The sequence below is a fragment of the Pelophylax lessonae genome, assembly GCF_965119305.1.
Source record: "Pelophylax lessonae genome assembly, chromosome: 2".
NCBI lineage: Eukaryota > Metazoa > Chordata > Amphibia > Anura > Ranidae > Pelophylax > Pelophylax lessonae.
The window spans coordinates 262,702,155-262,716,411 of NC_138769.1; the positions used below are offsets into that span (position 1 = coordinate 262,702,155).

General features: G+C 42.1%; 1 protein-coding gene across 1 annotated transcript in view; it reads right to left on the reverse strand.

Moving 5' to 3' along the window:
- Positions 1-14,257, reverse strand: part of MFSD4A (major facilitator superfamily domain containing 4A) — a 251,529-nt gene that overhangs the window by 40,380 nt on the left and 196,892 nt on the right. Inside the window, exon 8 of the mRNA XM_082245559.1 lies at positions 906-976. Coding sequence (XP_082101685.1) covers positions 906-976 — 71 coding nt within the window. The remainder of the gene's footprint in view (positions 1-905; positions 977-14,257) is intronic.

The following is a 14,257-nucleotide window of genomic DNA, read 5'->3' on the forward strand; positions in this document are numbered from 1 at the left end:
AAGGGATCTTCCTCTTTCACAAACTGGTGCATGCAAGCACATTTCAGTTCACGTCCTGGGGAGAGAGATCTCTACAAAATGAAAGTCAATCCCATCTTCAACAAGTCCCAACAGATAGTGTAAATCTCTCAACAATAAAAACCTGGGTAGGCACTGTGACCGGAAGTAAAGGGAAGCTCTCCAAAACTGATACAGAGAATAGTTAAAGCACGTGTTTATAGCAGCGTAGGGAGGGTTTGGAACATTTGTAAGGTTTTTATTGCTGTTAATTTCCATGATGGTGTGATAACCCACACTTCCTGTGAGGTTGCAATCAGAAGAGGGATGGTGCAGTCTCCTCAAAAGGCATTCAAACACTAATAAAAACGTGAAAGAGGTTCTATACTTTTCCTATGCCATTCAAATCAAAACAAATTGGTCTACAGCTGGGCTTTTTAAGTGTAACTGTTTTATCGATTTGGGGAAAATGATAAAAGTAACATGTACTAGATTAGAATGAATTAAAAACTTGTAAACTAGGTTTATAGTGTGTGTTCCAATGAATTTCGCTGTAATTTTTAAACATGTAGGCCGCGGCTTTGCGGCCTACTGGTACGGCAGCTATTTGGGGCAGCACCAGTGAGGGTTGCTGTATTAAAATAATTGTTATGCTCACCCGAGTGGGGGGGGGGGGGGCATAACAATGTGTATATTTTAAACATGCAGATAATTAAACGCCTAATAAAAATAAAATAAATCTTTTGTATGACAGAATTATAATATATGTTGTAGTCATGATTTCTCATAATTGTTTCCTATTCATCACATTTCAGCAATGCAGCCATCATTATCAGTAAATTTAGTCCAAAACGTGATGTGAAGAATAATACTGGTTGCCATACTATAGAGAATTTGTTGTTTCTTACCATTCCTACTAGTATCTGAAGAACCATCTCACCTATCCCAGCAGCTGTTACAAGAATTGTGGTGGCACAGCCTGCAGGTAAAAATAGAAATGTATATTAGGTTGGGGTTTGTAGTAGGATTTATTTACATGTAAACAGTGGGTCAAAGGCATTTCTAAATGTTTAAAAATTATGTAAAAAGTATGGTTTCCAGAGTAAGCCCTCATGATCCATAAATTCATTTTTGTAGCAACGCTTTCGTGATTAGAGGTCATTGATGCTTAGATGTCCAGTCCAAATTACTGAAAAAAAAACAAAAAAAAACCCAACAATGTTTTCAAATATTTTGCTAGAAAAAAGTCCTTGTCAGAAAACATTGGCCCTCCATAAAAGACGATCAGGGACAAGACAGGTATATTAAATACATTCTTATCCTCAGTTTATACAAATAAAAAGGGTAAAATAAACAAGACAGCAATGCTAACCTCTTCGCACTTAAAGAGGTTGTAAACCCATTAAATTTTTTTTTTTTTTCAACCTGAAAGAGAAACACTAAATGAGCTAGTGATGTCACTGGCTGCATGTAAGGTAAATATCTCCTAAACGGTACATGTTTAGGAGATATTTACAGTACCTATAGGTAAGCCTTATCATAGGCTTACCTATAGGTAAAAGTTGTAGAGGAGCGTTTACTTCCTCTTTAAGGATAAAACAAATCTAAATGCCCAAGCACAATTTTGAAACTTTGACATGTGTTAGTATAATCGTACCTATAACAACTACTTAGTGTGTCCAGGCGAATTATATCTTGGTTTTTTTTAGGACAAATTGGGCTTGATGGTAAATGGTTATGGACATCTCCTGTCTTTTTTTTTTTTTTTTTATTATCAAAGGAAAACTGGCCTAAAATAGTAAAAAAAATATACATATTTTTTTTAAATTGAGCTGTATATTTCATGTTTCTATCATAACTTTCCACCAAAGAACAACCCCAATTAAATTATCCTGCTCCTGATAATCGCAGCGATACCACATATATGTATGTAGCACTGCCCCCGTAAGGACTGCCAGATTTCACACTTCCGGGTCCCCCTGAGTTACCACCATACAAATGACAGTTTCAAGTCCTTACTCTCTCCTTCCTTGGCTCGCTCCAATAATCAGTCCATCGGTATTTTGGTTGTTTTGCGATTATTATAAATTACGGATAGGAGAACGGAATAGTGGGATACTCCAAATGAACTATGCACAAGTTGTTGAGCACTCCTATCTTCAGGTACAGAGTCTCTTTTCTCTTGATAAGATGACTTTGTGAACTAGCAATTATCTTCAGGACACTCTCCCTAGCATCCTCTTTCCTTCATTGTTGACACCCGTTCACTGACTATCCTACACATTGGGTGGACCCGCTCAGGTCAGGCCCCATTGACATGAGTCCCTGTACTCACGACACTGTGGTCCCAAGGTCTCTAGTATCTCCCCCTCATTCAGCTCTCCTGGACCTCTGTGTTCAGCTCCTCTCATCCGTTCCTCTGGCCCTAAGGACAACCTCCTGCGACCGCATGCCCCTGCTACAGAGGAGGAGACAGCTGCCCCCTCCCTCCGGGACTCTGCTCTCCAGCCAATGACCTTGCAGTACATGTGCTTCTGGATTTTATACAGTATCCTAGAATGCACTAAGACGACTTGCCCCCTGCCAATCACCAGGGCTGTACCAAAGCCTATGCTTCCATTCGTCAGGTTTCCTCCCACTGTCCAACATGCCTCCCTATTGGACCAGTGTGAAACACTTCTCTAGACACAATGAATTGCATACTGAGCACAATGAGCAGACCCTACTAACTGATCCTGTTCTCTGACAGGCAGAGAACAATATAGATTTACCTGCAGCTCCTCTGGTAAGCAGACAGGGCTCAAAACTATACTTTCTCACTAGCACCTACCTAAAAGGGTGCTACATGTATGTTAGTTGTTGTTTGTACCCATAGTACAGCTCAAAAACAATAGTGCGCATTTTCTTTTTTTTTCTTTTTTTTTTATCCTACCTAAAACACACTGACACTAACTAACACTGATACTAAAAATAAAAAAATAAATACTGACCTTGACCCTGACCCAAACACTAACCCTGGCACTGACCTAGATCACACCTTAATCTAGGTATTCTTTGTATTTTTTTATTTCATTATTATTTATTTATTTCTACACACACTTTTTTTCCTACAATGAGTGAGAGAGAGATATTAAGTATTCACAGAAAAAAAGGGCCAGGCTTCACAGTGAATTATCACTGTGATAGCCAATCAGAGGCTATCACAGTGATCAGGTAACCGGGAATTAGGAGATCCAGGTTCCGATCATTAGTACGAGGCCCGGGGCTCACTGTGAGACCCTGGTCTCTGCTGGGAAAACACTGTGTGGCATGCTCCCAGCACAAAGGGAGATACGCAAATATGCAGCCCCACAGAAAAAAACCCAGTCCAGTGGGGTTACATATTTGTGTACGGTCAGATTGCAGGGGATAATAATAATTGAATGTATCCTTGTGGCTGACAAAAAAACAGTGTTGAAAAAAAGACTAGAAAGACTTAAAGTGTAAGTTTACCTTTACAGAAAATCTGTAAGGTGAACTTACACTGGACCCCCTCCCCATCCCCCCTGGTCCCGCTGTGCCAGAGTTCTGCGATCCAGCGCTGTCAGTCCCTGGGATGCCCCTTCACTGGTCCAGGGATTTCAAATCCCCACAGCTTAATTTACTATCTGGATAGAAGGATCCTGACAAAAACGAAAAATGAGGAGGATTTCCTGGAGGCACAGGAGCAAGAGAGGACAGAGTGAGTAGATCAACACTGTGGGAACTAACAATGGGGGGAGACTGCAACATGTAGCCAGGCTCCTTTGAAGACAGCGGTGTGCTGAAGTCCTCAGCTTTTACCTGGATATCTCCGGAGAGTCAGCTGTGCGGGCTGGTGAAGAGTCAGTCTGGAGATGCTGGGATTAGCAGCCACAGAAGAGAAGTTACAAGCTGTTTCACAACACTGTGCTACACAATTAGGGGCTGCAATTTCCTCCCTGTAATGGGCTATTGCTGATCTGACCAGAAGCCTGTCAGATAAATCAAAGTAATTTAGCTGGAGCAAACAGGTGCTGTGCAGGAGGAAAGTGAAGGAGACTGTATATAGGAAGATGTCCCTGAAGTTATTGTTGAAGTTTTGCTGAAGTCAAGTGGGCATCCCATAACCTACCACCCTATCCAAGTTATTAACCCTCAGTAAATACCAAAAACAGTCACTGACTGTTCTCTAACTCTAGGTGCTTGTGAAGATTTTGATGTGTCTGACTGTGCAGGAGTGCGGGATCCCAATTCACCTGTGGCTCTGGAGGGGGGGGGGGGGGGGATACATAAAGATAGCTTACTGACTGGAATGCTATTAGCAGGTTGGAGAAAAAAGTAAACGTACCAATATTCAAAACAGGGCTAAGATATATAACTGGAAAGCACAAACCAGTTAGTCTAACAGCAATAGTATGTAAACTATTGGATAGACTGATAAGGGACCATATGCAAGAATTTGCTTATGAAAATGGTATCATTAGCAGTAACCAACATGAATTTTTGAATAGCCGTTCCTCCCAGACCTACCTTTTTTTTCATTCTGTGAGGAGAAAAGCTGTAATTTGTATAAAGGAAGGCCTGTGAACGTAGTGTATCTACATTTCACTAAGGCATTTGATATAGCACCCCACAAATGCTTACTTTACAAATTGAAATCTTTTAGTATTGATGATATTACATGTACTTGGGTAGAAAACTGGTTGCCAGAGTGTGTCCAGAGAGTAGTAATTAATGGCATATTTTCTGAATGGTCTTGAGTTGTAAATGGGATGCCCAATGGCTTTGTCCTGGGACTAACTCCTTAAACTGTTTATAAACAATATAGAGGTTGGTGTAAATTATTCAATTTTAGAGTTTGCTGATGATACAAAGCTAAGCAGGGCAATCATTTCACAACAGGATATTGCAATTTTACAAGAGGACCTAGGTAAAAAGGGTGAGCAGTTACATCACAAATGAGGCTTAATGTTGAAAAATGTAAAGTATTGCACTTGGGAGCTTAAAATGATCGTGTGGGTTACTCACTAGGGAGAAACTCTGGGGGAACCAAGAATGAAAAAGGATCTGGGGGCCCTAGTAGATAGCAGATTAAGTCAAAGCATACAATGCCAAGCAAGGCTAGCAGGCTATACATGCATCAAAAAATGTATTAACTTAAGAGATAAGACCATAATTCCATGACTATGTGAAACTCTGGTTCAGCCACATATTAGTATTTGTCCAAATCTAGTTACCAATCCTAGGGAAGGATGTCCTTGAACTGGAGTGAGTCCAGAGAAGGATAACAAAGCTAACAAGGGAGGTGAAGGACCGCAGTTATGAGGAATGACTAAAAGTGTTAAACCTATTCGCCCTGGAGAAGAGATTCTTAAGAGGGAAAATGATCACAATATACAAATCTTTAAGACCCGGTTCACACTTCTGCGTGTGCCGGGTTCGCATGTCATGTCGGAGCGCACTGCTCCGACATGACATGCGATCAGCTGTGCGGTGCGAGTTTAGCCATACAGTTTGTATGGCTAAATTCGCACCGCACCCGCAGCAAAGACGCACAGGAGGCATTTTTGCTGCCGCATCAGGATCGGATCGCACAGCGGTTCACACTTGTGCGATCCGATCCTGTGCGAACTGCACGATCGCACTGCGATATGCGATCAAACTGGGGGTGTCGTTAAGATTACATTGACACCCCCAGCGGATCGCATATGGCAGTGTGAACTGCCGGGGGTGCGTGTGCGATGCGGGAACAGGCTGCGAATTCGCAGCCTTCCCGCATCGCAATAGTGTGAACCGAGCCTTAATGGATACTGTATCATTGGGAGAAAACTATTTAATCTTAGGTCTCTAAAGACGACACAAGGCCACACAATGATGTTCAATTTTAAACTGCATAAGGGATTTCTTTTACTTTTAGAGCAGTAAGGATATGGAACTCCCTTCCACAGTTGGTGGTGTTAGCAGGGAGTTTGAATAAAAAAACTTTTAGATGTGTTTCTCAGCAAACACAACGGGATATTGAAAAGGTCATGGCATAAAAACACACACACACACACACACACACACTTACGTTGAACTGTATAGATTTGTGTCTTTCTTTAACGTTACCAACTATGTAACTATGAATATTTTGCAGTGTACGCTGCCAAATACATTTTCTTCATGTTTTGCTATTTACATTTTTTTTTCTAGTAATGCAACTATGCAACTGTATTGGACAATTACATTATTTACTTCCCGACCACCCGCCGCAGATACACTGCAGCAGGCTGATACGGCTGGGCGAACAGCCGTACCTGTACGGCAATTCGTGGGAGCGCTCTCGGGGGTATGCTCGCACCCCCATTAGGCAGCAGGGAGGCCAATCCAGGGGGCCGGTGGCTGCGATTGCCGCCGGGCACCCATGATCGCTCCCTGTAGAGAGAGAACGACAGTCTGCTGTTGTAAACACAGCAGACTGTTGTTCTCTCTGGAATGAACACAGAGCGCCTGTGATCCCGCTATGTAGGCTGATCTCCAGTTAATAATGGTAGCACCTTCCCACCCGGTCAATAGCAAATTGACGACTGAGCAGTGGTTCAGTTACCATGACTGGGGATCATATGAAATCCTATCAGGATGCGCCAACCACGGAGGAGCGCAGCAGCGCAATCTGTTACTGCCCATGTCTACAGGACATGGCCGATTACCAGCTCATTGCCGATACCCTGTGACCACCATGACAAATCACAGCAAGTCACATGACAGTTGTACACAATGGATGGCTTAGTTTCATGCCATCCATTGAATAAAACTGTGTTGCTAGCTGTGATTGGTCAGTGTGATCACATGGTACAGACAGGGGCAATCACAGCCCATCTGTACCATGTGATTAGCTATGGCCAATCACAGCTTATCAAATCAAAACAGATTAATTGAATGAGTTTCATTCTGTAAAATGCTTGGTTATAGCAATGTAATGCGTTGCTATATGCAAACATATTGTGTAAAAAACAAAAAACAAATCCTGATCACTTCCCCAGAGTAGTACAATGTTACTATAGTAACATTATATTGCTCTGGTCACAGTGTTAAAAAAAAAATCGTAAAAAAAAAAAAAAAGGAAAAAATGTAATAAAAAAATAAACTTTTTTTTTTGTAGTGTCACCAATCAGTGTCCCTGATTACCGCCACACCTGTTATATAATAATGCTGTACTGCACTGGTAACAGTATGTTAAAAAAATATATATATATTTTTAAAATTTCTTCATTTTGCAAAAAATTCTGACAAAAAATTACAACTTGAAAATTTTTTCCATGCCTTATACTAAATACCTTGGACTGTCTGCTTTCCAAAAAGGGTAAATTGGGGGGTATTTATACTGTCCTGGCATTTTTGGGTCTCACGAAATGAGAGTACACAAGGATTGATCATTTTTTTAGTTAGTCACACAGACTAAATCAATTACACTGATTTTAGTTATTTTCACTTAAGAAATGTAGCAGAATACACTTTGGCCTAAATTTATTAATAAAGATTATTTATTTGCAAAATTTGATAACAGAAACAAAGAAAAACACATTTTTTCCCCCAAAGATTTTCAGTCTCCCACCCGGCCGTATATGTACAGTGGCCGGGTGGGAGGTGGTTAATCACCACTGGGTTTTTAATTTTTGCTAAATAAACGAAAAAAAGACTGAAAATCTTTGGGGGAAAAAATGTGTTTTTCTTTGTTTCTGTTATCAAATTTTGCAAATAAATAATCTTTTATTTAGCAAAAATTAAAAACCCAGTGGTGATTAACCACCTCCCACCCGGCCACTGTACATATACGGCCGGGTGGGAGTCTTGTCCTTCTGATCGGACGTTTCGGAACGTCCTTCAGAAAGAGCGAGATCGCGCCACCGCGGGCACGCACAGCGGCGCGATCTCGATGTGCCTGTGTCCCTCGGACACAGAGCAACACGATGCGGCAGGAGGGCCCTTTGATTGGCCCTCCTGATCACATGACGGCTGTGTCCAATCACAGCCGTCATGTAATGTAAACACAGCCGTTGTAACGGCTTCGTTCTCTTCTCCTCCTGACAGATCCTGTCAGTGAGGAAAAGAAGAGAGGATCTGTACTGCAGCCGGGGGATCAGCGAGTATTTCTAATTACTCACTGATCACAGGGGGGGTCTGTGCTGGTAATCAGAACATTGATTACCAGTGCAGCCCTGGGGGGGGGGGGGGTGCCACTAGAGCCACCAGGGATGCCCACCCATGACCACAGGGATGCCCACCATGGCCACCAGGGATGTCAAACAGGGCTCAGAGAGCCTGCCAGTGGTGCCCTCCCTATCAGTGCTGCCCACCAGTGCCCATTATTGCCATCTATCAGTGCCGCCCACCAGTGCCCATTATTGCCCACCAGTGCTGCCTATCAGTGCCGCCCATCAGTGTCGATCAGTGCCACCCATCAGTGCCCACCAATGCTGCATATCAGTGCTATCTACCAGTGCCACATATCAGTGCCCATCAGTGCTGCATATCAGTGCTACCTATCATTGCCCATCAGTGCTGCATATCAGTGCCACCCCATCAGTGTCTCCTCATCAGTGCCTGTCAGTGCGGCGTCATCAGTGCTCATCAGTGCGGGAAAAAACATATCTATTTACAAAATTGTATAACCTAAACAAAAAACCTTTTTTGTTTTTTCAAACTTTTTGGTCTTTTTTTATTTGTGCACCAAAAAAGAAAAAAACCTGGCGGTGATCAAATACCACCAAAAGAAAGCGCTATTTTTGGGGAAAAAAATGACACAAATTTGGTTTAGGTAGTGTTGCATGACCGCGCAATTGTCATTCAAAATGCAACAGCGCTAAAAGCTGAAAATTGGTCTGGGAAGGAAGGGGGTTTAAGTGCCCAGTATTGAGGTAGTTAAATACCCACAAAAAAGAGCTCTAGTTGTGTGAACAAAATAATAACAATTTAGTTTGGGTACAGTGTTGCATGACCACGCAATTATCATTCAAAGTGTGACAATTAGCCTGGGCTGGAAGTGGGGTAAAAAAAAACAGTATTGAAGTGGCTAAAGTAGAACTATAGGCAAAGCTTTTTTTTTTATTTTTGAAAGAGTAAGCCCAGGTTCATACTGCAGCGATTTCCGCTTTCAACATCCCTGTGTGACTCCATCGCCGCTTGAAAATGACTTCTTTAACAGAAGTCAATGCAAGTCATGTTGAAGTCACACCAAAAGTAGTGCAGGAACCTTTTTCTAAGTCAGAGCAACTTGAGTCACACCGATTTGAAGGGTTCCATTGCAGCTTACAGCAGGGGGTCTGGTGCGTCCCTATTCTCCATTTCAGGTGCAAATCAGGTCCCAATTTTTGCCTGAATTCGGACCTGAAACTGAGCCATAGATGGACAGGACCCTTTTCCACTGCGGACCAAGGCCACCCCGGCTGGTCACAGTCTCCTGCCATGCAAATTGGGTGCGGGGAAACCCGCATTCAATTCACATTAAGTGTAGACCCAGCCTAAATTGGAACTTTAGTGTAAAAAAATAAATAAAAAATACCACCTGCAAGTCCCCTATTTACAAATGAGTTCAGTCTTGGGAGCTCATTCGTAAGTCCAACTTGTTCATAAGTCCAACAAAAATCAGTGCTTGCAGACACAGGCTGCGAACGCCGATCAGTGTGTTCTATCAGAGAGTTCAGTCCCCCTGTGAGAACACAATAGCACAACTGGGGAGATCGCTGTACCAACAATGCTTGTGTTGGTATTGCGATCTGTCAGGTTTTTTTTTTTTTATTTAGCCCCCTGGGTTGAATGAAAGGAAAATTGTGCAAACACATTTACATCTTTAAAAGTTTGCAACTCGAAGGTTCATATGTAGGAGACTTACTGTAGATTTTATTGCAGAAAAGACCTGCATGTCTCTTCTGCAAAAAAATTTCTTACCTGCTGTTGCAAGCACAATTCATTGAGCCACATGTGTTCCACATTCTTTGATGGCCGATGAATAGACTCCTGAGCACATGTGCGGGAGTTACATCATCCCAGGCTGGCCCAAGAATCCAACCTGAAAGAATACCAGGCGAGGATGTCAGCTTCAAGGGAGCTGACAGATGTCACAGCACTTGAGTGGAGGTAAGTGAAGCATACTTTAGTTCCGTTTTATACTAAGCATGAACTTGTGTTTGTTATTAAAATATAAAAAACTATATACTGTAAAATATACAGTGAAAACAAAACACTTTTTTAAAAAAAGTACTTATATTAAAAAAAAAAAAAAATTGATCAACACTACATTGTCAAAAGTATTGGGACACCTGCCTTTACACGCGCATGAACTTTAATGGCATTCCCAGTCTTAGTCCGTAGGGTTCAATTTTGGGTTGGCGCACCCTTTGCAGCTATAACAACTTCAACTCTTCTTGGAAGGCTGTCCACAAGGTTCAGGAGTGTGTCTATAGGAATGTTTGACCATTCTTCCAGAAGCGCATCCCAAAGGTATTCTTTCAGGTTGAGGTCAGGGCTCTGTGCAGGCCAGTCAAGTTCCTCCACCCCAAACTCGGTCATCCATGTCTTTATGGACCTTGCTTCGTGCACTGGTCCAAATCATTTAGTAAAGGGGGAATTATGGTGTGAGTTTTTTTTTTTCAGGGGTTGGGCTTGCCCCTTTAGAACTCATAAGACGTCAGCATACCAAGACATTTTGGACAATTTCATGCTCCCAACTTTGTGGGAACAGTTTGGGGAGGGTCCCTTCCTGTTCCAACATGACTGCGCACCAGTGCACAAAGCAAGGTGGTCAAACATTCCTATAGACGCATTCCTAAACCTTGTGGACAGCCTTACCAAAAGAGTTGAAGCGGTTATAGCTGCAAAGGGTGGGTTGACTCAATATTAAACCCTACGGACTAAGCCTGAGATGCCATTAAAGTTCATGTTTTGTGTAAAGGCAGGTGTTTCAATACTTTTGGTATAAAAGTGTATGTCTTAGCTTGTTGATTTTTGATCGATTGAGCTGTGGACAAAACAGATTAGATAGATTAATTTTGGACAACCATTTTTTGTGGGGCATAGTTACATAAATGTAGCACCCTTCTGACACTCCACTGGCAGGATAGCAAGTCTAGAGGCCAGGGGTGGGCTTGCATTTCACCCCAGGGCTGTGTCCATAGCTAAAATAGAGGGATTGAGAAAGGATATTGGGTGCCAGTCACTTTGTGTCTTTTTATAGTTTTATTGCCGAATGGGGTCCCAGATTTCGTAGAAGATCACTTAGTGATTCTCCAGATTCAGATCAATGTCTAGCTTCAGAGTGTCAGAACCTTTAAGCTGAACAGGCAACACTGTAAGCACGCTCCCAAATTTCAGTGCATCACTTAAGTCAACCATCCTTCCTCCTGGGCTCTCTCCAGCGAGCGGCCTCCCCTTAGTCTCCTCCTGGGCACAGCTTCCTCCAGACGAGGCAGGACAGCTTCAGCACAGCTTAGGCCCCCAAAACAGGCTTTTGGATCAAACAGCAGATCTCTATCCAGCAGCTCCTCCCAAGGCCTGAGTCCAGGGAAAGATAAAGAGCTAATGGCTTGTCCCAAATATGTATATCCCCCCCCCCCCCAGGCATGCACCAGCGGCATGAACCTTCCACTGGATTGGTGAAGAAAATATAAATATTTATAACTTATTTTTTTTGTGAAATCTCATACTATGACCAGTAGTACATCTACTGACGACAGTGAGAAATCACAAGCCAACTTAAGCTTAAGAAAAAAACCATAAAAGGAAAACTATACAATCAGTTCGAGCTAACTACAGCCCAGCCAAAAACTAAATTGTCATACTAGCCCCTGTTTGGGACAAGGGAGCTACATAAAAATACTGTAATAGGGTTAATAGGATTTTAAAATATAGATGCCCTGTTGCAATTTTATCACACAGGAGAAAAAATCATTCTTTCTCAAGGACAGTTCAATCTTTTCACTGGATCAATGTAGTGCTACATTAGCTATTAGTACATATATCTTTGTTAGTTATCCATCATTGTTAAAATCCTATTATAGTTTTTTTGCAATCACTGCACCTTGTGGTACAGCATTTCACAGGTTAACCATGCTGTATAAAATACACAAGTAAATTGATGACTAAATCTCTCTGCTTTACATATGAAACTGTTGTCTTGTTCTTTGTACAGTGCTTGAGCTAAGTTGTATGTATGCAAGTGTGTGCAAAATGTTTATGCTGAATAATTGTAAAAACTTTAAGTCACCTTTAGGTTTTTCCAAACCAAGAAAATAACATTTTGAAAAAACGTTTACCGTAAGATTTTCAATCTGTTTCAAGTTACACTGTCACAACAGGGTCACTTTTACTCAATGAAGACCCTGTGAGTTTTCCAGCCAGCTCATAAGTAGGGGCAGATGGGGAAACTACAGTGTGTGGTAGGGACAAATTCACCCAACTGGTTGATTACGTGCTGCGATCAAGGATAAAGCAAAGTGGCAGTTTTTAAACAAATGGACCACTGGAAAGGTAAGTTTAGAGCCTTAAAAGTGAACCCTCAAAACTCCTGCATTATGGTGCCAAAAACTGAATCCATAATCAAGATGTGGCACAAAAAGTGATTTATACAGAGGCAGTGGCAATACCACAACAGCATTATGTGTTTTTAATCTCCCTTTTTATGTATCCTAAAATTTTCTTGCTTTTCCAGTTCCTGCTTGGCATTAAATGGTGCTTCTAAGCATATTGTGAGTCAATAGTCCCAAGTATTTCTCCAGCTCTGGCTTGCCTAGCTGTATTAAATGAATTGTATTGGGGAATTGATCCAAGATTTTAGTAATGAAAACAGTATCATTAGCAGTAATCAGCATGGATTAATGAAGAATCATTCTTGCCAGACCAATATATTATCATTCTATGAGAAAGTGAGCTGCCATCTAGATAAAGGAAGGCCTGTGGATGTGGTGTATCTGGATTTTGCAAAGGCATTTGATACAGTTCCCCACAAACGTTTACTTTACAAACAGGTCTGTCGGCATAGATCATAGAGTGAGTACCTGGACTAAAAACTGGCTACAGGGGCAGGTCCAAAGGGTGGTGATAAATAGCAAATACTCAGAATGGTCTTGGGTGGTAATTGGGGTCCCTCAAGGCTCTGTCCTGGGGCCAATTCTGTTTAATTTATTCATAAAGGATCTAGAGGAAGGGATAAACCGCTCAATCTCAATATTTTGCGGATTATACAAACAGGGTAATAACTTCTGTGCAGGATGTGTAAGCCTTACAAGAACACTTAAATAAAATAATGGGAGGGCAACTCCATGGTAAATGAGGTTTAATGTTGAAAAATGTAAGTTAATGCATTTGGGGGTCAAAAATATGAACGCTAGGGGGAGAACCTCTGGGGGAATCTAGGATGGAAAAGGACCTTGGGGTCCTAGCAGATGACAGGCTCAGTACAGGCATACCCCACTTTTAAGTACACAATGGGACCAGAGCATGTATGTAAAACGAAAATGTACTTAAAGTGAAGCAATACCTTTTTTCATTTCTCAATGCATGTAAATACACTAGCTCCATAGGAAATCTTGGTCAGCTTGACATGGCATTGCTCCCAAACCATGTGACAAGGACACCAAGCTTGGGGAGCATGTTAAGGGGATCCAGGACTATGACATAGTAGATTACCTAGGCAAGCTGGCCAGCCACAAACAGGATATGTTGTAGTCCTGGGTCCTCTCTCAGTGCCCCCTTAGTTTGGTATCCCTGTCACTTATGGTTTGGGAGCAGTGCCATGTCAAGCTGCCAAGATTTCCTATAGACGCCAATGTTAAAAACCGGGAGTAGTGTCATGCCAAGCTGAACAAGCTGTGTCCTTACTCACGAGTGTACTTAAAGTGAGTGTACTTAAAGCGGGGTATGCCTGTATAGCATGCAATGCCAAGATACTGCAAGCAAAGCAAAAAGAATATTAGCATACATTAAAAAGCGGATTCACTCCAGAGATAAAACTATAATTCTCCCACTCTACAAGACTGTGGTCTGGCCCCATCTTGAGTATGCTGTCAAGTTCTGGGCAACAGTCCTCAAGAAAGATGTGCTGGAACTGCACAGAGTCCACAGAAGAACAACAAAGCTAATAAAGGGACTAGAGCAGTGGTTCTTAACCTGGGTTCGATCGAACCCCAGGGGTTTGGTGAGTCAGTCTCGTGGGTTCGGCAGAGGTCAAGACACACACCTGATTCATATGATTCGTGATGACACGCCCCGCTCATTGGCTGCAGGT